Genomic DNA, 27,009 nt, shown 5'->3' on the forward strand with positions numbered 1-27,009 from the left:
GGATTACCCTTATCAATTTTTGTATGTTGAACCATACTTGTGCCCCTGGAATGAATCCCACTTGATCATGGTGTACTATCCCTTTGATGCATTGTTGGATTCTGTTGGCAAGGATTTTGTTGAGGATTTTTGCATCAGTGTTCATTAGGGAGATTGGCCTGTAATTTTCTTTTTTTGTGCTGTCTTTATTTGGTTTTGGTATTAGTATAATGTTGGCTTTGTAGAACATATTTGGTAGTACTCCTTCTTTTTCAATTTTTTGAAAGAGTTTGTGAAAGATAGGCACTAATTCACTGCTGAACATTTGATAGAATTCATTTGTGAAGCCGTCTGGGCCTGGGCTTTTGTTTTTGGGGAGTGCTTTGATTACTGCCTCAATTTTGCTGCTTGTAATTGGTCTGTTTAGTTCTTCTATTTCTTCTTTGTCCAGCTTTGGATGATTATATCGTTCTAGGAATTTGTCCATCTCTTCTAGGTCGTTGAATTTGTTTGCATATAAGTGTTCGTAGTAATCTCTGATTATTCTTTTGATTTCTACTGAGTCTGTTGTGATTTCTCCTTTTTCATTTGTAATTCTATTTATATGTGTTTTCTCCTGATTTTTCTTTGTGAGCCTCACTAGAGGTTTGTCTATTTTGTTTATTTTTTCAAAGAACCAACTTTTGATTTCTTTGATCTTTTGGATTGCTTTTTAAATTTCCAATTCATTTATTTCTGCTTTGATTTTTATTGTTTCCTTTCTTCTACTGGCTTTAGGGGTTTTTTTGTTGTTGTTCTTTTTCTAGCTCTTTGAGATGTGAGATTAGATTGTTTCTTTGAATTCTTTCTTGTTTGTTGATGTGAGCCTGTATTACTATATATTTTCCTCTTATTACTGTTTTTGCTGCATCCCATACATTCTGGAAAGTGGTGTTCTTGTCATTCAACCCAAAGTATTTTTTAATTTCTTCTTTGATCCCCTCATTGGTCCAATGGTCTTCCAGTAGTGTGGATTTCAATCTCCATGGAGTGGGAGGGTTCCTTGTTTTCTTTTCATGATCTATTTCTAGCTTGATGCCTTTATGATCGGAGAAGATAGTTGGAATGATTTTGATCTTCATGTGTCTGTTGATGTTTGTCTTGTGGCCCAGTATGTGATCAATTCTGGAGAATGATCCATGTGCACTTGAGAAAAGTGTGTACTAGGATTTTTTTGGGTGCAGTGTCCTATAGATGTCTGTTAAGTCCATGAGTTCTATGTCTTTATTTAGGGCTCCAGTCTTTGTTTGTTTTTTTTTTTTTGTCTCATTGATCTGTCCATTGGTGAGAGTGGGGTGTTGAAGTCTCCCACTATATATGTATTTTCTTTAATGTCTGTTTTCAGAGCTGATAATAATTGTCTAATATATTTTGGTGCCCCTTCCTTTGGTAAGTATATGTTGATGTGTGTTATATCTTCCTGATGTGTTGTCCCCTTGATCATAATGTAGTATCCGTCTGTGTCTCTTTTTACCTTTTTTAATTTGAAGTCTATTTCATCTGATATAAGTATGGCTGTTCCTGCCTTCTTTTTTGGTCCATTTGCTTCTAGGACTGTTTTCCAGCCCTTCACTTTCAATCTATGTTTATCTTTTTTGGTTAATTGTGTTTCCTAGAGACAACAGAAGGTTGGATTTTGTGTTTTAATCCAGCCTGCTTCTCTATGTCTTTTTATTGATGACTTTAATCCATTTACATTTAGAGTTAATATTGATATGTTGGCATCTGTGTTTGCCATTTTGTTTGTCTTTTTTGTGATTTTATTCCTTGCTTTATTCTGTTCTTCTTGTTCATTCCTCTGTTGGTTTTGGCTTTAGGACTTCTTGTAGAATTTTTTGGAGTGGGAGTTTAGTTGTAATGAATTTCTGGAGTTTCTGTTTGTCTGAGAAGGTCCATATTTTTCCTTTGTAGATGAAGGAGAGCTTTGCAGGATAAAGTACTCTTGGTTTGCATTTTCTGTCTTGAAGTTTGCTGAATATGTTACTCCGTTCTCTTCTTGCCCATAATGTTTCTTCAGAGAAGTCTGAAGTTTACCTAATTGGTTTTCCCTTATAAGTTATGTTTCTTCCCCCTTGCCAGTTTCATTATTTTTTCCTTGTCTTGGACCGTTGCAAGCTTTCCTATTATGTGTCTTGCTGGAGTTTTCTTTTCATTGGGGTAATTGGGAGTTCTTCTCGCTTCTTGTATGTCTATATTCATCTACTTTTTCTTGCTTGGGAAGTTTTCTTCAATTATCTCCTTGAATAATTTCTCAGTTAATTTGTCTTTCTCCTCACCTTCTGGAATGCCTATAACTCTTACATTTCCTCTCTTGATAGAGTCTGATGATTGTCTAAGAGTCTCCTCATACTGCTTCATTTGCACTTCTCTCTCCTTTTCTCTTTTGGCTCTTTTTATTTCTGTAACTTCGATAGTACTGATCCATTCTTCCATTACATCAATTCTGTTTTCATTGGTTTTCCCAGAGTTCTTTATCTCTTCTAGTGATCTTTTAATTTCTTCTAGTGATCTAATTAATTTCTTCTTTTCTTTCCTTTCTTAAGGTCTCAATTTCATTCTTCAGTTCAGTGATTATTTGTCTCAAATCATTTTTTTCCTTTTCGTTTTCTTTCTGCTTTTTAATCATGATGATCATTAATTCTCTACCTGATGAACAGAGAAGGTCTTCCATGTCATTATTGAGCTCTGGTGACCATATTTCTTTTTGTGGTGTGTTCTCCTGCAGGCTTGCTTGGTTATTTTTTTTTTTTTCTTTTCCCTGTTGTTTGCTGTCTAATTAGTTCTATACGTTGGGATATTGTGCCACTGGTGTTGGCAAGCATCTCTCTGGAGTGCTCCTCTAGGGGTGCCAGAAACTGTTTACCAGACTGAGACCAGCACTGGTAGGCCAAAACTCCACCAGGGTGTGGATGCTGTGTTGCTGGGCGCTGTCCCTTACAGTTTCCTCTCTCTGTATTTACTCAGTTCCAACAGGGAATCAGCTAGTTGGTGATTTTGTTCTGGTCACATGGTGGCGCCAGAGATCCGAACTTGCTGACCTGTGCTTTTTCCCAGTGGTTCTCTGAGAAATGGAGGGGGGATTGAGGGGAGCACCTCAACACAGGGGCTCTTTTCCAGCTGGGTGTTGTGTCTGCCCTGTGTTCACCTGGTTCTGTGCCTGCAGCTGCATGGACCCAGTGCCCTGAATTCTGCACTCTAGGTCTCAGTTCCAGGGTCACCAAATCCAAAACGCTGGCCGTCACCCCGGGCAGTGCCCGCTGCTATGGCGCATCCTGTGGGTCGGGGGGAACAGAGTGGGAGTGGCGTGTAGCGCCTCAGTGGCATGGGGGTGCTGTGTCTGCCCTGTGGCCCACTGTCATGGGGATCGCGCACCCTGAATTTCATGCCCCGGTTCTCAATTCCAAAGCCCTTAGATCCAGGGTGCGGGCTGTAGCCCCTTTCAGTGTCCACAGAAATGCACCCTGCTCCCATGTCCCGGTGCCTAGTTTCTGATTACTCAGTGAGGGACATTCACCTCAATGAGGGCTCCTACGCATCTCCCCACAAGCTTAGGTCGCAGGTGCAGGGGCCTGGACAGCCTGGATCTGCAATCCCTGTATGCTTTTCCAGGGCGCCATTTTTCTGCACAAGCTTTCCTGCTGACCTTGGGCTATTTGTGGGTCTCCATGTAGTCCTTATCTTCCTCTAATGGCGCCCTGAGCTTTTCGCTCACCTTCACAGCGATTCCTGCCTGGTTCTCCACAGCTCCAGTTCACAGGGTGCGGTGTCTTGAAATAGTTCCTTTCCACTCCCAGTCCCGCTTGATGCGTAGTTTGTTCTTGTTGGTTGTTTTAGTTGTTTTTTGTTTTTTCCTCCTTCCTGTTGGTCAGAGAGTGCCGACTTTGTGGGTGGGGGAGGGGAGCAGGGTTCTGTGCTTTCCTCCCTTCTAGTCCTCTTTTATGGCAACTTTCTTCTTCAGGCAGTTTGCCAGAGTCGCACGTTTATCTTCCTAGTTCTCGCAGGGACTTGCCGCTTTTCCTCCCTATTAACTTTTTTTTATGGGAGGACTTACTCGCAGCGTTTCCCCAACGCCATGTTGGAATCCCGAAACCCAGACCATTTATTTTTGTTCCCTTGAGTACATTCTATGGACCAGCACTGGCATCACCTGGAAACGTATTAGAAATGCAGAATCTCATATCTCATCCCACACCTGCTGAGTCAAAATCTCCGTTTTAACAAAATTTCCAGCATTTAGTAAAGATATTAAAATTTGTACATATGCAAGTCATATACATGGAATTTTCTTAGGCAAACCTATGTTTATTAAATGCATTTCTTTTGGATACACACTTGGATTTGTGTCTATCAGATATAAACCTAGGAGTAGAACTGATGTGTCATCAGGAATGCATAGGATTAATTTTAGTAGCTACTGCCTCACAGTTTTATTTACCAATTTATAATCCTAATACAGTGCTGGAAACTTCTTCTTTTGCATATGTCCATCATTTGACATCATGTGTCTTTTTCATTTTAACCCTTTTAATATGTGTAAAGTGCTATCTTATTATGATGTAATTTGTATTTTCCTGATGAAGAATGAAGTTGAATTATTTTTTCGTTTGACTTTCTTGCATGATATTGTGAATGTGTTTTTTAAAGTAAGTTTTTGTTGAGGTAACAGCAGTTTATAACATAGAAGTATCAGGTGTACATCATTATATTTCAACATCTGTGTATTCTATTCCATGATCATCACCAAAAGTCTCCTTTCTTTCCATTGCCAAACAGCTGATTCCCTTTACTCATTTCACCCTTTCTCCTGCCCCCTATGCCTCTGGTAACCACCAGTATGTTCTCTCTACCTAAGAGTTTGTTTTGTTTGTGTTTGCTTTTTTTTTATATTCTACATAAAGAGGATAACATGGTATTTATATTGTTCTGTCTGACTTATTTCACTTAGCATAATATCTGCTAGATCCATTCATGTCACAAATAGTAAGATTTTATCTTTTTATAGTCAAATAGTATTGCTCTGTGTGTGTATGTGTGTGTGTGTGTGTGTGTGTGTGTGTGTGTGTGTAATCTCACATCTTTAGCCATCATCAGTTGATGGACATTAAGGTTGTTTCTATATTTTAGCTATTGTAATAACACTGTAATGAATGTAAGATGTGTCTTATTGAGTAAATGTTCTCAGTCTTTGGATAAATACACAGAAGTGGATTAGCTGGCATATAATATTTCTATTCTTAATTTCTTTAGGAATTAGAATATTACTTTCTACAGTGGCTGCTCCAACTTACATCACCACCAACATTGTAGGAATATTCTGCTTTGTTTTTAATTAATTAATTAATTTTCTTATATCTTAATTTTTGAACAGTATTTGACTTCTCCCCTCAGGTATAGTCCTGGTAGTTCTCCCATGCCATGGCACCCATGATCCATTACCATAGTCCTTTGTGTTCTTCCCTCCCCTATTTGGACCCTCTCCCTCCCATTCCCCTGCTGTATGCCTCAGATTGATGATCAGCTTGCAAGTTTTATCTTTTTCCTGACCCTTGTTTGGTTTTTGTATATTCCACATAGACGTGAAATCATCCAATGTTTTTCTTTTTCCTTATGACTTACTTTTCTTAGCATAATCCCTTCCAGCCTCACCAGTGTTTCTGCAAATAGCATGAGTTTATGTTTGTGATTGCTTAGTAGTATACAATTGTGTATATATACCACATCTTCTTGATCCTTTCAACCATTTTGGGACACTTATGTTGTTTCCGTATCTTAGCTATTGTACATAGTGCTGCAATAAAATAAGAGTGCAGGCTCCCTTTCAATTTAGTGTTTTTGTGTTCTTTGGGTAGATTCCTAGGAGTAGAATCACTGGATCATATGGTAGACCTACTTTTAGTGTTTTGAGAATCCTCCACACAGCTTTCCTTAGTGGTCAGACCAGTTTACATTCCCACCAGTAGTGTAAGAGCATTCCTTTTTCACCAGAAGGAGGATTCTGCTTTTTTCTCATTTTCATCTATATTTGTTTCTTGTCTTTTCAATAATAGCTGTTCTAGTGGGTATAAATAAGGTTATGTCTCATGGTTTTGATTTTAATTTACCTGATAGGTGATGATGAACGTCTTTTCATGTGCCTGTTGACCATTTGTATGTCTTCTTTGGTGAAATGTTTATTCAGACCCTCCACTTATTTTTTTAATCAGGTTGTTGTTTTCATTGTTGAGTTCTATGAGTTTTTATATGTTGTGGATGTTTTATTATTTATTTTCTGGTTGTTTTGTACACTTCATATTCTTTTGTTCTCTTGTTCCTTTGCACTGTGATAGCTTTTTTTAGTGTTATGTCTAGACTTCATTAGTATTTTCCTTATTTCTAATACAGATTTTTGTTTTCAGGTTACCATGAGGTTCATATATAACAACCTATATATACAGCATTTCATTTTAAATTGATGGCAAGTTAACTTGGAGCTCATTCTAATGGTCTATATTTTTATTCTTCCCTCCAAACCATGTTTTATGCTTAAATGTCATTTTCCCTTTTTATTTGATGTAACCCTTATGTGATTAGTGTGTTTTTGTGTGTGTGTGTTTCTTTTTTTTTATTAAATATATTTTAGTTTGTATAATTCTTACATCATTTTTCATTTTGCACAATGCATGCATTTTCATTTTGGTTACATTCCCCATGCAATTCCACACACCTTATTTTGACCCTAATCCCTCTTCTCTTCCTCCCCCCACCCCCCATAGTGTGTCTCTGGTTTATAGTTGCTTGTTGATTTTGATTCTTTCTTTATTATAATTAGTCTTTTTCCTGGTTCCTTATTTAGGTTTTCTAAATTCTTGCTAGATTAGTGTGGTTTTTTAATTTATATTTATCTTTTTATCTTTTAACCTTCATGCTAGCTTTTTAAGTGATTGAGTCACTACCTTTATTATATGTTTACTTTTTTATTAGTGAGACTTTTTGTTTCCTATATTTTCTTGTTACTTCTTGGCATCATTTCATTTTATAGAAGCCCTTTTAATATTTATAGTAAGACATGGTTAAGGGTGATAGATTCCTATAGTTTCTGTTTGCCTGAAGAGTGTTTATGTCTCCCTTAATTCTGAATAATAACTTTACATATAGAATATTCTTAATTGGAAGGTTTTTTTTTTTCCTTTCTACGTTTTGACTATATCTATATCATGCCATCATTACTTTCTGGCCTAGAAAAATTCTGTTGAGAAAACTGCTGATAGTTTTATGGAGATTCTATTGTATGTAACAAGTTGTTTTTCTCTTGCTGCTTTTAAGAGTCTCTCTTTGGATCTCTTAGGGTGTATCTTATTTTAATTCTTTAAACTTCCTGGGTCCAGATGTCAGTTTACTTCTCTAGGTTAAAAAGGTTTTCAACCATTATTTCTTAAATGAGTTTTCTGCCTCTTTAGCTCTTCCTCTGGGATTGTACATATATTATCCACTTGATGTTATCCCACAGATCCCTTAAACATCTACATTTTTTGTAATCCTTTATTCTTTTTACTGCTGTTTGGTGATTTTTACTACTCTGTTTTCCAGATTGCTGATTATATATGTTGTTTCATCTGTTTGCTATGAGTTTCTCTACTCTAATTCTTAATTTAGTTTCTGTGTTCTTTAGAACTATAACTTCTATTTGGAACTTTCTCATATTTTCTCTCTCTTCATTGAAGTTATGGCTCTTTGTTCAAGTTGTCTTCTAGTGTGGAAAATAAAACCTTCACTTACCAGGGAAAAGCTCCATGTTTCGAATACCCTGGCCACCTCAATGGCAACCCCACACTCTTCATTGTGAAGGTACTGCTTTGTTATTTTTCAGTTCTTTTTTTTTTTTAAGATTTATTTATTTATGCATACAAGAACTGAGGTATAGGCCAGAGGTGCAGGGGGTGAGAGGATTCACCAGAGACAGAGTGGGGAGCAGAACAGGCAGATTGACTCAAATACATGCACTGCTGAGGGGAGCAATGGGCAAGACAGGGGAGATCTGCTGCACCATGTAGGTTGCTCCCTGGCCAGCCGGGGATCGAACTCATGCTGCAGAGGCTGCGGAGAGCTTCATAGTGCTGTGCTTAACCCCTTGTGCCACCAGGGAGGCCCTGTTATCTTTCAATTCTGTCTCAGAGAAAAGTTTTCCATATGTAACTATAGATTTGTTGTTTCATGATAGGAGTTGAATTCAAGATCTTCCTATCCTGCTATCTCAAACCACTTCCCAGATTTCCTTCTTTAGTGAGACACAAAGCAGCTGGAATGTATCTGTTTCTGGAAGGATATAGATCAGGATTGTCAAATTAGGTTTCCCATAAGATTTACCTGGAGAGATTATTTTAAAACGTATGTCGAGATCTTATTCCACTGCTCTGAAACCCTTAAAATGATTAATATCTTGAAGAGTTCAGGATGTGGTAGACTGAATTTGTTACAGGCACTAAAGGAGACCTATAGTGTGTCAGGTAATTCTAACATCAGAGTTGCCCATGAAGGAGGACTTTTGTTGGGATCTAATTTGTGTTTTGGATGGGAGGTGGCCTAGACTTCTAATAATCAATCTAAACACAGTGGTAATTAAGGTTACTTCTGAGTTGCAGCAGAAGCAACAAGTAAAAATGGTAACATTAAGCATATAACTTCAAAAAAAAAACCTCTATAATCACGTAGACAATGATTGCCTTAATTATGCATAAACTTTAATTAGTAGCTATGTAATTGTTAAAGATATCTTCTTACCTGCACAACTATGGCAATTAGAAATCATTGCTTTAAGGGCCTCCCCGGTGGCGCAGCGGTTGAGCGCTGGGTTGCGAAGCTGCCCGCAGCCTCTGCAGCGCCAGTTTCGAACCCCAGCTGCTCCCAGGCCACCGGAGGAGGGTCCCGCATGGCGTGCAGACCTCTCCTGCCGCCTGCTGCTCCCCTCAGCAGTGTACTTCATCAGTCTGCCTGCTCTGCTCCCCGCTCTGGCTCTGGTGAATTCTCTCACCCTCCCATGCTTCTGACTGTACCCAGTGCTTGTATACATAAATAAATAAATGAATCTTTAAAAAAAAAAAAAAAAGAAATCATTGCTTTAAAATATATATGGGGAATGAAACAACCCAAAGAAATTTATATTCATTTTGATAGATTTTCTTATACTTCTCAAATCTATCAAAAAGTATAGGTAAATCAGTAGACTTCTTTTCAGAAACATTTGAGAAAATGATTTTTAAAAACATAAATGTTTTGGTAATGTACCAACCCCAGAGATTCTAATTCAGTATGTCATTATTCTGTGATACTCTCAGGTTTGAGAATCACTGGATTAAATGATTAAATGTTTGTGAAACTATATAAGGATTGATATTATAACTTCATTTTATCTTGCTTTTCATAGATTTAAAAATGAAGGATGTCTTCAACATGATCTGTTTTATATTATTGAAAAGTAAGAAATAGTTTTAAACATAAGTATTGAGTTTTATATTGCCAGTAATTCAGAATTAGTATTTACTCTTTTCATATTAATCTTTTATAAAATATGAATTCATTGCTATAAATTTACCTCTAAGCACTGTTTTTTACCTCTTGCAAGTTTTGATGAGTTTTATTTTTATTTCCATTTAATTAAAATTACTTTTAAAAATTAAGATTCCTTCTTTGACCCATTTGTTATTTTCAAGTACATTGTTTAATCTCCACATATATTTGGGGCATTTTGTAATTATGGTATCTACTTGACTTTTGTGATACCTCCATACCTAAGCAAAATAATGCTTTTAATATTAGATTTAAAAATAAGAAGATGAATAATGAAAAATTTCTTTTTTTTAGGTCATATCTGAGGCATCAACCACAAAAAAACTTGGTAAGAGAACTATAATTTTGTCGATGGGCCAAATACAAAAAATAACCAAAGCAGTTTTTCCTTTTCTAGAGAGTGAAATATGACTGGAATAAATATGGCTGCCCATTGAAACTTGATTTCAGAAAAAAATCATTTCATCCTTTGCTTCAATTGTAAGTACATTCTCACTGAATTTTTTTATTTTTAAATGTTTTACCATGTTTTACATCCTTCTTAGTGTTTTGACAGCATAGAGTTCCCCTTCCCCTTCAGGTATAAACACTAAGCATTCTCCCCACCAAAGCACCATAGTCTTCCACCAGAGTCCATAGTACTCCCCTCCCCACCGTCACCATTCTCACATCTCTCCCTCTCCTCCCCTGCTGGGTATCACAGATCTATGGTCAGCTTTCAAGGGTTGGTTTATTTTTTGTTATTTGTTTTTCCCCCAGGTTCAGTAAAAACTTTTATTTTATAATATATTTATTGTTATTGAAATACCATTGTTTTACATACTGTCTAGTGTTTCAAAAGTATAGATTTCCCCCTCAAATATTGTGACCATAGCACTCCTAACCCCCAAAGTGCTCATAATACTCCACCATAGTCCATGGTCTTTCTCCCCATACCCATCCCTGCCCCTACCCCTCTGAAGGCCACAGATCTATAGTCAGCATCCAAGGGGTGGTTTTAAAGCTTGTTTTTGTCTGATGCTTTGTTTGGTTTCTCCATATTCCTCATATATGTAACACCATCTGATATTTAGCTTTCTCCTTTTGACTTATTATACTTAGCAGAATTCCTTCCAGGTCCATCCATGTTTCTGCAAAGGGCACGTGTCTATCTTTTTGATACTGAGCAGCATTCCATTGTATATATTTACACCACTTCTTTATCTACTCACCTGTTTTGGGGGCACTTAGATTGTTTCCATATCTTGGCTATTGTATACAGTGCTGGGGTGCAGGTTTCTTCTTGAGTTAGTGCTTTTGCAGTTTTGGGGTAGATAGCTAAGAGTGGAATTGCTGGTTTGTAAGGCAGAGCCACTGTTAGTCTTTAGAGAAAACTCCACATTGTTTTCCATAGGGGCTGGGCCAATCTACATTCCTATCAACAGTGTAGGAGAGTTCCTTTTTCTCCACAGCCTTAGTGCACTTATCATTTAAGTCTCACTGCACTTATATGGGTTATTCTTACTGATGTACAATCATATTTGATTGTGATTTTGATTTGCATTTTTCTAATGATAAGTGATTGTGAACTTTTTTTTTCATGTGCCTTTTGGGCATCTGGTTGTCTTCTTTGGAGAGGTGCCTCTTTAGCTCTTCCACCCTTCTCTTGATTGGATTATTTCATTTATTTTTGTGGAGTCATATGAGTTCCTGGTAGATTTTGATATTAGACCTTGTCAGATGTTTTGTGTGCAAATATTTTCTCCCATTCAATAGGGTGACTGTTTTAGTTATTGTCCCTTTTGTTGTGCTGAAGCTTTTTAGTTTGATGTAGTCGCAATTGTTTAAGTGCTCTTGTTTTCCTTGCTGCTCAGGATAAATCTGCAAAGCTATCTCTGAAATTTATATCACCGAATGTTTTGCCTGTGGTTTTTTCCCTATGTGTGGTATTGTTTCAGGTCTTATCCATTTTGAGTTGACTTTTGTATATGGCGTGAGAAAGTGGTCTAGTTTCATGCCTTTGCATGTGGCAGTCCATCTTTCCCAACACCATTTATTGAAGAGGCCTCCCTTGTTTCAGTGTATATTTGCCACTGGTCACATATTAGCTGTCCCTATATTTGTGGGTTTATTTCTGGGCTCTCAATTCAATTGCATTGGTTTGTGTGTCTGTTTTTTGTTCCAATATCATGCTGTTTTAATTGCCATGGCTTTACAGTGTAGTTTGAAGTCTGGAAGTGTAATACCACAATTCCCCCCCTTTTTTTGGTCAGGAAAGCTTTGACTATTCAGGGTCTTTTGTGGTTCCATATGAATTTCATTAATGTTCCATTTTTTTTTTTTTTTTGAAGAATACACTTGAGATTTTTATTGGTATTTAACGTGTAAATTGCTTCGGGTAGGATGGCCATTCTGACAAAGTTGTTTCTTCTTATCCATAAGCATGGAATATCCATCCATTTCTTTTTGTCTTCTGTTTATTTTAACAATATTTTTAAATTTTCTTTATATAGGTCCTTCACCTCCTTTGTTAGGTTTATTCCTAGATAGTTTTGTATTTTTGCATGTGTGTGTGATTATAAATGGGAATTTTTTAAAATGTCTTCTAGCTCACTGTTTGCATATAGAGAGGTGACTGATTTTTGTGCATTGATTTGGTAGCCTGTCACTTTGCTGAATGGGTTTATTGTTTTAATTAGTTTTTCAATGGACTCTCAGGTTCTCTATTTAAGTTATTGTGTTCATCTGTAAATAATAATAGCTTAAGTTCTTTTTTCCCAATTTGGATTCTTTTTATAGCTTTCTCTTGCCTGATTGCTCTAGCTAAGACTTCTAATTCTGTGTTGAATAATAGTGGTGAGAGTGGATATCCTTGTCTTGAACTGGAACTTAGTGGAAAGTTTCAGCTTTCATCATTGAGAATAATGTTAGCCATGAGTCTGCCATATATGGCTTTTATTATGTTAAGATATGTCCATTATCCCCGTTTTTTGAGGATTTTCTTCATAAATGGATGTTGAATCTTATTAGATATTTTATTGGCATCTATTTATGTTGCTATGATGATATGTTGATATGATGATATGTTTATGTTGATATGATGATATCTTTTTTTTGTTGATATGGTGAATTATTTTTATTGGTTTTCAGATGTGGAATCATCCTTGTATCTCTGGAATAAATCTCACTTGTTCATGATGTAGAATCCTTTTAATGTATTTTTGGATTCCGTTTGCTAATATTTATTCAGGACTACAGAACTTGCCCATCTTGTCTAGGTTGCTAAACTTGTCTATGTTTCTATACTATGCATATAAATATGCATAGTAATCTCTCACTATCCTCTGAATTTCTGCAGTGTCTGTTGTAATTTCTCCTCTTTCATTATTAATTCTATTTATTTGTTTTCTTTCTTCTTTTTATAGTGGTCCTAGGTAGAGGTTTGTCTATTTTGTTTATTTTTTTCAAAAAAACAGGTTTGGGTTTCATTGATCTTTTGTGTTGTCTTTTTACTACTATTTCACTTATTGCTGGTCTAATTTTAATTGTTTCTTCCTTCTACCGATTTTGTGGGTTATTTTTAACATTTATTTTTTCTTTCTTGAGGTTTACAACACTGCATATGATTTATAGAGTATTAGAAGGTTTCTCTTTTTGTTTCTTAGTTGATTTCTAGTTTTATACTTTTATGCTCCAAGGAGACACTTGGTATATGATTTCAGTCTTCATGATTTGTTGATATTTTCTTGTGATCCTATATATTGTCAATTTTTGAGAATGTCCCATGTACACATGAGAAAGAATGTATATCTGGTTAGGTGGGTTACACAGTGCAAAACATCAAAATTTTAGTCAGCTTGTGGGGCTCTCTTAGCCTGAAAATAACTTCTGAAATATCACAGGTTAGGTAAATGTATGGTAATTAATTAGGTGAGAAAGGCTGGAAAAGGACCAGTGAAATGATTACTGAATATACCTAATTCATCACTGAGGTAAAATATTATGAATTAGTTCAAAACCCACAGTCACGAATTAGTGCCTATCCTTCACAAACTCTTCCAAAAAATTGAGAAGGAAGGGATAATACCAAACACATTCTATGAAGCCAACATTACACTAATACCAAAACCAAACAAGGACAACACAAAAAAGAAAACTACAGGCCAATCTCCCTAATGGACACTGATGCAAAAATCCTTAATAAAATTTTAGCTGTCAGAATCCAACAATGTATCCATAAGATAATTCACCATGACCAAGTAGGATTCATTCTAGGAACACAAGAATGGTTCAACATCCGAAAATCAATCAGTGTTATCCAACACATCAACAAAAAAAAATATAAAAACCATATGATAATATCAATAGATGCTGAGAAAGCTTTCGACAAAGTGCAACACCCATTCATGATAAAAGCCCTTGAAATTTTTGGGATACAAGGATCATACCTCAACATCATAAAGGCCATAAATGACAAGCCAACAGCCAGTATCATTCTCAATGGCAAAAAGCTGAAAGCATTCCCATTAAGATCTGGAACAAGACAAGGAGGTACACTCTCACCACTGCTTTTCAATGTAATACTGGAAGTCCTAGCCAGAGCAATAAGACAAGAGAAAGACATACAAGGAATCCAAATAGGAAAAGAAGAAGTCAAACTATCACTATTTGCAGATGATATGATAATATACATAGAGAACCCCAAAAACTCCACAGAAAAACTAATTCAACTAATCAATCAGTTCAGTAAAGTGGCAGGATACAAAATCAATACGCAAATATCAGTAGCCTTCCTATACACCAACAATAAATCTGAAAAAGAAGAAATAAAAAACCCATCCCTTTTACTATTAAAACAAAAAAAATCAAATACTTGGGAATAAATCTAACAAAAGAGGTAAAGGACCTATACAAAGAAAACTATAAAACACTGTTAAAAGAAATAGAAGAAGACACAAAGAAATGGAAAGACATCCCCTGCTCATGGATTGGAAGAATAAACATTATTAAAATGGCCATCCTACCAAAAGCAATATATAGAATCAATGCTATTCCAATAAAAATTTCAATGGCATTCTTCAAAGAAATAGAACAATTATTGATGAAATTCATATGGAACCACAAAAAACCCCGAATAGCCAAAGCTCTCCTGAAAAAAAAAGAAGGGAATAGAAGCATCACACTCCCAGACTTCAAACTTTACTACAAAGCCATAATCATCAAAACTGCATGGTATTGGAACAAGAACAGACACACAGACCAATGGTATCGAATAGAAAATCCAGAAATACACCCACAGATTTATGGTCAACTAATCTTTGACAAAGGAACAAAGAATATGCATTGGAGCAAAGAAAGTTTGTTCAATAAATGGTGCTGGGAAAACTGGGTTGCTATATATATATATATATATATATATATATATATATATATATATATAACACCATGCACTAAAACCTACTCATATGGATTAAAGAACTAGACATAAGACCTGAAACCATAAAATACATAGAAGGAAATATAAGCGAAACACTCCATGATATGCACATCAAAGACATCTTTACAGACACATCACCCAAAGCAGTGATAGTGAAGGCAAAGATAAACAGCTGGGACTACATCAAATTAAAGAGCTTCTGCACAGCAAAAGAGACAATAACAAAAACAAAGAGAAACCCCACCAACTGGGAGAACATTTTTGCACCCAACAGTAATGATAAAGGACTGATCACAAAAATCTACAAAGAGCTGATGAGATTCAACAAAAACAAAGAAAATAATCCAGTCAAAAAATGGGCAGAAGAGCTTAAAAGAAATTTCTCTGAAGAGGAAATCCAAATGGCCAACAGGCATATGAAAAAATGTTCAACATCACTTGTAATCAGGGAAATGCAAATCAAAACTACAATGAGATACCATCTCACACCAGTGAGAATGGCACATATTAAACAAACTAATAACAACAAATGTTGGCGAGGTTGTGGAGAAAAAGGAACTCTCCTGCACTGTTGGTGGGAGTGCAAACTGGTCCAACCACTATGGAGAGCTATGTGGAGATTTCTGGACCTACTAAACATAGAGCTTCCATATGATCCAGCAATTCCACTCCTAGGTATTTACCCAAAGGACACAGAAACATCAATTCCAAAGAGCACCTGCACCCCTACGTTTATAGCAGCACTGTTTACAATAGCTAAGCTTTGGAAACAGCCCAAATGCCCAAAAATAGATGACTGGATCAAGAAGATGTGGTACATATACACCATGGAATATTACTCAGCATTCAAAAAAGATAAACACATGCAATTTGCAGCAACATGGATGGCACTGGAAGGGATAATGCTCAGCGAAATAAGCCAGAAAGAAAAAGAAAAATACCGGATGGTCTCACTCATAGCAGGAATCTAGAAAACTTAAATAACAGACCAGGAAAAAGAATAACTGTATGAAAGAAAATATCAAAATCAACAAACAACTGTGAACAAGAGACACTCTATGGGGGTGGGGGGTGGGGAAAGGAGAGATTGGGGTAAAAATAAGGGGGTTGTAACTGTATGGGGAATATAAAATTAAAATTTAAATTTAAAAAAAAGAATTTTTAAATAACAATGCAGCCAAGTCTTTTTATAATAATAAAGATGAAAAAGATGATAAATAAATAAATAAAACTTGAAAACAATATGACCATTTCTAGGGCTCTTCCACCTGTATCTCACTAACAGTTTTGCTCTAGGATACATCTCAATAATTTATGTTATGTTCTAGAAAAATTAAAATATTTGACAACCTTAAAAAAGAAAAACCCATAGTCATTGTATTTCTGAAATAATGTGTGCGTGAATTAAGAATACATATTGTAATATCCAATGATTGGGTTAAATGTTAGATGCAAAGGAAAGAACAATTGCACTATTTTGGACTGTTGTGACAACACATTTTTCTGGAGGAAACTTACTTATATCTCTAGTACCAGGAATCACTTGATTTTTCTATAATATTAGAGGCAAAAACTACCAAGTAAGTCATTACTAGGAAGGCTTAGTGTCCAGGTTAATTTAATTATATAGATACATAGTTGATAACTGGGCATTCAATTAGGTATTTAACAGAGGCAAATTTTGGTGCTGGTTAATTGCACTTTGAGAATAAATCAGATGGGGTAGTAACTAGGGAATTAGTCAAGAGTCTAGATTATAATAAATGTCTTACCTTTATAAGTGGCTCAGGAACAAGTTTGGGCAGAATTTTACAGAATAAAAGGATGATAGATTCACAATCAAGTGTGAGTAAACATGAAGCAAGTCCTGGGAGTATGATCTAGTTGGGAATATAAATCCTCCCATCTGCCTCTTTATTTTCTCAACTCCTTTGACAACAAATCCTCAACAAAAATTTGGTGCCACAGAAGCAACCCCAGAGGAGACAATGGGATATAATTGCTCTACTCAAAGTTTGTTTTAATCAGGTATGATAAGACACACATGGAGATGACTGTCATCATGGAAAAAAAAATTTATACATACTGATACTGGTCTCTGGAAACAAGAAGTATAGCACACCCCATAGAATTCATACAGGAGTGTAGGGTAAGGAAAAATGTCAGGCTTTTCTGACCTCCCGCAGAAGATGATGAAGGATAGATGAAGGATCCTTGCGGCTCTGAATGCATGCCTGATGGCGGGCACCTGGAGTAGGGTGTGGGCATAGATAGATGGGATTCACCTGGGCTAAGACTGGGCTTTTAAGGGTGCGTCACGGGGACACCAGCAGAAGCCAAGAACGAACAGAAGCTGAAAGAGACACCAACAGAGAAGCAAAGAAGCAAGAAGCCGAGACAGAAGCAGAGAAGGGGAAGCAGAGATCACCAGAGAGCCCAGATAGAGTGAGGATTTGCTGGGGGCTGGGAGGACTGCCAGCCTCCCGGCCCCCCAGTACCCCTGCCTGCTGTGTACCAGGTAAATCCCAAGAAAAGACCTGCAAAAGCCACTGAGGACTCTGACTCCTCCTTTACCCGGTCTACTGGATCAGAAAACCTGCACTGTGTCCATTCCTGAGTGTAAGGGCAGGACTGGATACAGTGCAGGTTTTCTGATGCCATGCAGATCGGGTAAAGGAGGAGTCAGAGTCCTCAGTAGTTTTGCAGGTTTTTTATTTGGGGTTCACCAGGCATATGGCAGGCAGGGGTGCTGGCTGGGGGGCTGGGAGGCTGGCAGGCAAGTCCTCACTCTATCTGGGCTCTCTAGCGTTCGTTCTGCTGCTTCTCGGCTTCGGCTGCGGCTGCTGCTGGTGCTGGTGCTGCTGGCGTCCCCCCGTGATGCCGCCCTTAAAAGCACAGTCTTAGCTCAGCTGAATCCCATCTACCTATGCCCACACCCTATTCCAGGTGCCCACCATCAGGCATGCATTCAGGACAAGGATCCATCATCTATCCTGATGGCGGAAGGGCAGAAAAGCCTGATATTTTCTTTACCCTACAGTCCACCCCCTCAGGGTTTTCTGCCATACAGTCTATACATATATACACAATTTTCTAAGCAAACAAACAATGCAGCCATGGCCCACAAAAGCAAATACATCAAATAACAAAATACAACATAACAAAATACAACAGAACACAAATAAGTCCAGGCAGGGCACCAACCAAGTGCAAAAGACAATTATTGGTACCAGCAGATGAGCCACCAAATCTGCTGCCGAAGGCACTGCTCATACGAGGGAGGGGAAATCACACACGGCATCTGCTATAACACACCAGGAGCCGTCAGGCTTCCTGGCCTTCTCTGGCTGTAGTCTCGGCTACAAGGCACACACAGCATCCACCCCCAGGATGCACTAGCTCTGGGATTGGCAATTTTATTCTGTTGGGGGTAATCGCCAACCCTCAGGGTTTCTGTCTGCAGTCGCTCCAACACTCGGCCTTCATGGCCACCCATGCGACTCACAGACCCCTGCTCTCAAGCCAACCCACTGCACAAGCACATGGGTTGGGGATCCAAACTTTGCATTTGGCTTGGGCTCCACCCCAAGCCACATTCCCCACCCATCCCCCAAGGACGGGCTCCTCAGCTCCTCACCCTCACTCAAGAATGAGCAGGGCATCACCCATAGGTGATTTTACGAGACTCACAGGGCTTCAGCATACCCAGGCTGCTTAACAGCCGCTTTAGGGCTTCTCAACTTAGCATCAGTACCAGCTTTTGCCACCTTAGTTGGCTTTTCTCCTCCACCTGGCCACTGGGCATACACAGGCTGCTTTTGGCCATCTAGGCCCACTGGCCACCCCCAGATTCTCAAAAAATAAACATAACCTGCTAAGGTCCTCCGCCTTCTGGCGGGATTGTCAGTCCAAAATCATCAGTTCATCAGTCTATCAGTCCATTGGCCTCTCCCTGCTTCAGCAATGGCCTGCTGCCTCAGGGGTCATTGGCTGGTCCTTTCCGGTGTCGTTGGCTGGTCCTATCCGGTGTCGTTGGCTGGTCCTTTCCGGTGTCGTTGGCTGGTCCTTTCGGGCGTCTCCTTCACGCCAGGTCTCATCCTGTAGCTCGTGGACGTATCCATCTTCTATACCGCCATGGTGCCTCCAGCGTCGTCACAGGCAAAGTCTGCTCTCCTTAGTCCCTCCAGGTCTTCGGAGGGCTCCAATACCCGTCTGCATGGATCTTGCCGACATACGCCAATTGTAAGGGCAGGACTGGATACAGTGCAGGTTTTCTGATGCCATGCAGATCGGGTAAAGGAGGAGTCAGAGTCCTCAGTAGTTTTGCAGGTTTTTTATTTGGGGTTCACCAGGCATATGGCAGGCAGGGGTGCTGGCTGGGGGGCTGGGAGGCTGGCAGGCCTCCCAGCCCCCAGCAAGTCCTCACTCTATCTGGGCTCTCTAGCGTTCGTTCTGCTGCTTCTCGGCTTCGGCTGCGGCTGCTGCTGGTGCTGGTGCTGCTGGCGTCCCCCCGTGATGCCGCCCTTAAAAGCACAGTCTTAGCTCAGCTGAATCCCATCTACCTATGCCCACACCCTATTCCAGGTGCCCACCATCAGGCATGCATTCAGGACAAGGATCCATCATCTATCCTGATGGCGGAAGGGCAGAAAAGCCTGATATTTTCTTTACCCTACACTGAGTATCAAGGTTAGTTAGGAGGGAGAGGGAATAGGTAAAATGTGGGCAAGAACCTTTATTGTGATTTTTGCAAGAAGGAATTAATAAGACAGGTAAAGCAGGCTTAGAATTGGCTAATTTGAATAATTTCAGTGGACACTGGGGCATAGGTGCTCTTCCTAACAGTTTTGTGGCTGGCCCTGGGGCTATTAAGGCAGTTAGATAGTGGCCTGAGTGTTAATAAAGTAGGTAGTTAGGGTATGGGCTCTGGACTGGTTGGTTTGTATATGAAAGGCACTCCTGGGAGAGTTGTTTACTATCTCTAGGAGTTAGAGATAATTAACCTAGGAGCAGCGGTCTCTTCAGGGTCAGCAAGGCCCCAGATAGTAAAACATCACAATGTAGAAAATAAAAGACATGGTTAATAAAATAGGCCATCAAGAGTGGTTACACAGGATTGAAAACATACATGTCTTATGGATCAACAGAAAGGTCTCTCCTTCCCAATTCGAAAAGTAGAACTGCCATAGTGGAGAAGTTACAAATTATAGGAAAATTTATTGCCTGCTAGTGACTTTTCTGAATTTCTCAGGGTTGATAGTATTATATGTTATATTAATGAAAATAGTTCATGCTTAAACAAGCAAGCATTTTTGTAACATATTCTCAATTGAATAAGTAAAACTATGAAAGACCATTGTAAGCCCAGAAAGTACAGATCATATAGATAAGAAATTTATCCTTATGCCACTAGATGACACTGTAGCTTATTGCTTTTGTGACTGCAAAAGCTGCTAGTTTATAGAGTTCAATTAAGATCTTTTTATGTAAATAAAACACATGCCTTTGCAATTATTTCTTAATTAAAGAATCTAATCACTTTCAGAAGATACAATCAAACATATTGCACCTTCTGAAGAGCCATAAATTAGAGCATTATTAAAGCCTGACCATAATTCCTGAAACTTACATACAAAATGTTGTGTACTCATACACATGTGGGCATTTTCCCATGATAAGGGGCCAGAGTTTGAGGGTTCTCTATGACCCTCCACCTGCTCTAATAAAGAAGTCAAGCATCACTACTACAATGCCTGGCTAGTCATCCCTACAGAAGAGTTGACCTTCTGAGTTCGTCTCTTTATGATTTCTAAAAAAAGGATTAAGATGGAAATAAAATAGCTTCTCAGATACCAGTCCCTGACACTTAAAATTTCTGTCCAGCCTATGGAAACAGGATAATAACTGCTTTTATAATCAGGGTTGATGGTAATAAGTTGAAGCAAACCTGGAAAGGCAGATAAAATGACTGAAAAACCAAGCAGATATCTAGGCAGTGAATAAAAAGACATTGTCAGGGATTAGTGTTTTTAATATAGAGATATGAGTATAAACAGGAAGATATTTCAAATACTGAGTTTGCCTGAGTCCAAGGTCTTGACTAAAATGTCTGTCCAGGGGTGTGGAGCATAATTCCATTAAAATGCAGGCAAACTGATGAAGAAGGAAGACATGTAAACCTTTTTATACTCACAATCTGTGGTACGCAGAGGTATGACTTTATCAGTGACTGTACTTTAACTTTAGTCTCAAACCCCTGTTTTCATATGGTAGCAGAAGGAAAAATTTATCTAAAAATTTGGAGAAAACACTGTTTTAAACTCACTGAGCTTGATTATGCTAAGCAAAATAAGTCAGAAGGAGAAAGACAAATACCAAGTGGTGACACTAATATGTGGAATATAAAGAAACCAAAAAAAAAAAGGGACAAATATGGCAAACTTAAAAACCAACTCTTGATACCAAAGAAGATGTGATGTATAGATAGATAGATAGATAGATAGATAGATAGATAGATAGATAGATATAGATATAGATACACACACACAATGGACTACTATTCAGCAATCAAAAAAGATTGACTCATGCCATTCACAGCAACGTGGTTGACGCTGGAAGGGATTACACTCAGTAAACAAGGCAGAAGGAAAAAGAAAAAAAAAATATCAGATGGTTTCGCTTATAGGAGGAATGTAAGGGAACCAAAAAAGGGATCAGGAAAAAACATAATTAAAATAAAAAAAAATTAACAGAGACACTCTGCAGGGGAGGGGGAGGGAGAGGTATTAAAACAGGGGAGGGAAGAACACAGGGACTGTGATGGCGCATGGGTAAATTAGTGGTGGGAATTTTATGGGGACTACTCCTGAGAGGAGAAAGCATGCATTGTACAAAAAGGACGAATGATGTAAAATATATCAATAAAAATAAGATAAATGTTAAAAAATTATAAAAAACAACTCTTGAAAGCAGACTATAGAACTGAAGGATCGTGTGGGAGAGGGAAAGGCTGAGAACAAAATGGAAAAGGGAGTACAATGGACTATGGCGGTGGACTATGGTGACACCTGAAGAGTGGGGTCCTATACCCTTAAATCACAATAATATAAACTAACATTACTTGTATTAAAAACAAAATTCAGTCCTCCCTGGTGGCGCAAGGAGTTAAGTTTCAGCACTATGAAGCTACCTGCAGCCACTACAGCATGAGTTCGATCCCCAGCCAGGAAGCTACCCACATGGCACAGCAGACCTCTCCTGACTCCCCTGCAGCTCCCCTCAGCAGTGTATCTCAGTAGATCCACCTGTTCTGCTCTCCAGTCTGTCTCTGGTGAATCCTCACACCCCCCGCAACTCTGGCCTGCACCCTGGCTCTTGTATGCATAAATAAATCAATCGTAAAAAAAAATTCATTGAGTTTGAGATAAACTCTCTAAACTCAATGTGGCTTATGTCTCTAGCCGCAGGATCAGGGAGAGGGCACCCTGTCCAGATTAGACTACTGATGTCTGCTCTTGGTAGAAGTCATCATGTGTTCTCTGAGATTGGGCTGTGCATGCCTATCATTCCAGGGAGCTTATAACTACTTCAGCTTCTTGACCCTACCTCAATTCTTGTGATGTTACTCATCATTTGACACTCAGCCATATCTTCCAGATGGTTCTTTCTAGGATATCTACTGCATCTTGGTTATCATCATAGTAATTCTGTGTTTTAATTCTCAGATACATAATTGGCATCTCATGAATGTTAATTAAATGACAGCCAAGGATCCTGACTTAGCCGTTCTTTCTGCCTTTCTCTCTTCTGCCAGTCATTGATAACCTCCCTTTACCCTCCGCTTACCCATATGATTCATATCAATGTGAAGAGAACTTACAGCTACAACTATTAAAGAAGTGAAATTTTCTATTTCATTACTGTAAGGCTTATTTTCAGAGCTGAAGAAAAATTATACAATAGGTACTATTTACTTTTCCAGACAAGAAAATTAAGGGTTCAAGGGTTTCAGTAACTTCCCCTAAGTCACAAAACTGCTAAGTGATAAAGACACAATTTTTTTTTTAAGATTTATTTATTTATACAAGAACCGGGGTACAGGCCAGATGTGTGGGAGGGTGAGAGGATTCACCAAAGACAGAGTGGGAAACAGAACAGGCAGACTGACTGAAATACACTGCTGAGGGGAGCAGCGGGCGAGACAGGAGAGGTCTGCTTGCCATGTGGGTATCTCCACAGCCGGCAGGGATCAAACCGGCACTGCAGAGGGTGCGAACAGGTTCACAGCACTGCATTCAACTGCCTGCACCACCAGGGAGGCCCCAGAGACACAATTTAAGGGCCTCTCCGGTGGCGCAACGGTTGAGCGCTGGGTTGCGAGGCTGCCAGACTGCTGGCAGCCTCTGCAGCGCCGGTTCGACCGGCTGTTCCCTGGCCACCGGAGGAGGGTCCCACATGGCGCGCAGACCTCTCCTGCTGCCTGCTGCTCCCCTCAGCAGTGTACTTCGGTCCTTCTGCCTGCTCTGCTCCCCGCTCTGGCTCTGGTGAATTCTCTCACCCTCCCGCGCTTCTGACTGTACCCAGTGCTTGTATAAATAAATAAATAAATAAATAAATCTTAAAAAAAAAAAGACACAATTTAAACCTAAGCTCATCTGACTTAAAAGTTGTAGCTCTGAATCCCTATATTCAACATCTAATATAATCCCTATATTATTTTTATGTCTGCTGGTTCTTTCAGATACAATGACAGTGGCTATGTCGAAGATATTACTGTAAATTTCATTGTGTGGGAAATACATGGCAGGAATGACTATAGCTTTAGCAATACTATGAAGAAGGTATGATATCTTTTATTTTAAATATAATTTAGTATGCAATTTGACTTACCTTTCTATTTTAAATCAGTATGTAATTTATCTAAGGAAAATAGACCTAATCAACTGTGTGAGGGAAAAAAAAAAAAAAACCTCTGTATTAAATGATATTATACTGAAATTCATTTATGAAAAAGTCATTGTTATATAAAACAAAGAAATCAGAGAAATAATGTTTCTAGTAGGGTGATACAGTTATCGGTGAGTATTTTACTACCTCTCCATGCTGTATTCATTGTTTGATTATTTATGGGTCTTCCTTTGACTTTTGAACATTCATTACATTTGTACTAAATCAAACAAACATGCTCTAGACTTTGTCTCACTTCACTTCTTTGTATAATTTGACCTGTTGACCTTGACTTCACTGTCCCCATAAGCTCATCGTTTTCCTCCATCCTCAAGGACTGATCAATCTCAACCTCCTTATGAATTATCTTTATTCTGCCCTTTAACTTTTAGACCACAGAAGAAAAGACTTACCACTGCCAATCACCACATTTCACCTCCCTTCATATAGGATATTCTACCCTTGAGATCTTCCCATCTTGATGGAGCCTTTCTAGAAGTTACCAGTATTGATTCTGTGTATTGAACATGACTTCTTCCAAAGTGACTTTTTCATCTATTAGAGGCCTTAAGTCTCCAAAAAGTCTCACCCACCCAGAGGGCAGCCAAGAGACATGGGTTACACTGCTATCCCCCTCTACAGTACTACAAGAACTAATTAACTTTCAATTATATGGCTGAACGCATCCATCCCATCACACATTTTTTCTATTCTTTTTCTATTCTTGTTAAGTCCTTCTGGTCTAATTCTTCCCATAGCCCCATTCCCTAAAGGATTCTATGTTCCTTTTACCTTTGTCCAGATTTCCAATATTTGCCATCTTCTCAAATCTTTCTAATGTACCTTAGGATTAAATGTCCCTAGGTCCTTCTTTGCTATATATTCTTAAGAGAATGTCATTTCTCTATTTTTATATCAAAGCAAAGATGTTCTTTCACCCATTTCCTTAAGAATAAGCTGTGGAATTTATCATTTCCCTAATCCACAGTATCATTTCTAGATCAGTCTCTTCCCCTTAAGGTGAGGCTCTTGTCACCTAGTTGTCATCTACCCCTTTCTACTTGTTGCTATCATATATTCAGAATGTAGTGATTTCTCCTCATCTCCTGAAAAATGTTCCAATTGACTTTTTAATTCTGCCAGCCATCAAGTAGAGCTATTGCTGAGAAGAAGGTGTCTAATCAGAAACTATAATCCCCAGCTCCATTTGCAACTAGGTAGGATCATGTGGCTTATTGTCACTACTGAAGGATGAGCAGAAGCTATATGTTTCATCTCCAGGATGAAGTGCTTAAGAAGGGATCACATGCATCTACATTGCTTCCCACTTCCCTTCACATGACAGTATATTACAGCAACAATGAGGAGGGTTCTGTGAGGAGATTTCAACCACCAAACAGAAATATCCTGTGTTCCTAATTCACTACCTTGAGGAGAATCATCCATAAGAACCAGTTAACCAGACACGTATGCATTGGAATATGTTTGGTCAATAATTAATCTTTTAATGTGTAAAGCATCTGAAAGTTGAGGTTTATTACTATTGTCCAGCAGACTACCTTGATGAATAGAGCTCCCTTTATTAAAATTATATTAAAACTCAAAGTTCTCAGCTTCCAACCTCACCACTCAATTCTTTAACTCTCTCATTTTCTCCCATTACTCTTCTGCCTCTTAGTTTATCTGACACAATCTAGGCATCCACTGTGTTAAACCATCTTCTCTCTCCCTCTTTACCATTCCCATTTTTCTTCCCTTCGCTGGGTTGCGAAGCTGCCCGCAGCCTCTGCAGTGCCGGTTTGATCCCGGCCACCGAGTGAGGGCCCCACATGGCGCGCAGACCTCTCCTGCTGCCCGCTGCTCCCCTCAGCAGTGTACTTCCTCAGTCTGCCTGCTCTGCTCTCCACTCTGTCTCTGGTGAATTCTCTCACCCTCCTGTGCTTCTGACTGTACCCAGTGCTTGTATAAATAAATAAATAAATCTTAAAAAAAAGGAATAAATACAGTACAAATAATTTAACAAAATACCTCCCACCCTCCAAAACAAATTTGAAATATCATATTGAAAGAGCATACAATTTACTGGAGAATATCAAATCAGAACAACCAACCCAAGTGGGTATCTAAGCAAAACACTAAGCAGTTTATAAGGGAAATAAAATTATCACCAGACATTTTTATTGCCATGCTTCATGCTGGCATTAAGATATTAAATGAAGTAAAATGTTTAAAAAATAAAGGAAAGTAAGCACGAGCCAAGGATTTTATATCCACCAAAATTGTTTATGCTTAGTGGTGGATATAAGGGTGCAAACTCTATCAACATGTTAAAAAAAAAAAAAACTCAGAATATTGTTCTTATGAGCCTTTCCTGAGTTACTTACTAAGTAATGATCTTCAGACAGCCCAAAACACTAAAAAGATATCAACATAAGAACTATTCAGTGTAGGACCTCCCCTGGTGGCACAGGCATTTGAGTACTGGGATGCAAAGCTGCCCACAGCCTCTGCAGCGCCAGTTGGATCCCCAGCCGCTACCGAGGGTCCCACATGGTACACAGACCTCTCCTGCCACACCTGCTGCTCCCCTCAGCAGTGTACTTCGTCAGTCTGCCTGTTCTGTTCCCTGCTCTGGCTCTGGTGAATTCTCTCACCCTCCCTCGCTTCTGACTGCACCCAGTGCTTGTATAAATAAATCTTTAAAAAAGAAAAGAAGAACTATTCAGTGCAGAATGACTTAAAACACAATAAGGGCTAAAGGGAATAGAATATAGTATATAATAGATGCATTTTCTGAAAATGTAGATGTAATAAAATTATTAAATATGGTAGAGAATGTGATGAGTACAGCAAGGTGAAAAATAAAATTATTTCCAGTAATCATGATAGTTGTATTAATATTTGTATTGTTAAAGCCATGAAGAATCAATATATAACATAAGAAAAAAGCAAATGTGTAATTAGAGGATACTCTAAGATTATCATTCCTTATCAAATGTTTTGGTACAAATACAAAAGTCAGACAAGAATTCTGAATATAAGGGCCTCCCTGTTAGCACAGGGGTTAAATCTCAGTGCCATGAAGC

At 38.5% G+C, this 27,009-nt stretch overlaps 1 protein-coding gene across 1 annotated transcript in view; it reads left to right on the plus strand.

Annotated features, from left to right (window-relative positions):
• The window catches only part of LOC119244527 (cation channel sperm-associated auxiliary subunit epsilon-like), a 69,686-nt gene that overhangs the window by 21,970 nt on the left and 20,707 nt on the right, over positions 1 to 27,009 (plus strand). The window contains exons 4-7 of the mRNA XM_037510309.2: positions 9,419 to 9,469; positions 9,856 to 9,889; positions 9,959 to 10,041; positions 23,718 to 23,817. Of these exons, the coding sequence (XP_037366206.2) occupies positions 9,419 to 9,469; positions 9,856 to 9,889; positions 9,959 to 10,041; positions 23,718 to 23,817 (268 nt within the window). The remainder of the gene's footprint in view (positions 1 to 9,418; positions 9,470 to 9,855; positions 9,890 to 9,958; positions 10,042 to 23,717; positions 23,818 to 27,009) is intronic.

Source organism: Talpa occidentalis, unplaced genomic scaffold, assembly GCF_014898055.3.
Source record: "Talpa occidentalis isolate TD23 unplaced genomic scaffold, MPIMG_talOcc4v2.1 talOcc4.14, whole genome shotgun sequence".
Taxonomy (NCBI): domain Eukaryota; kingdom Metazoa; phylum Chordata; class Mammalia; order Eulipotyphla; family Talpidae; genus Talpa; species Talpa occidentalis.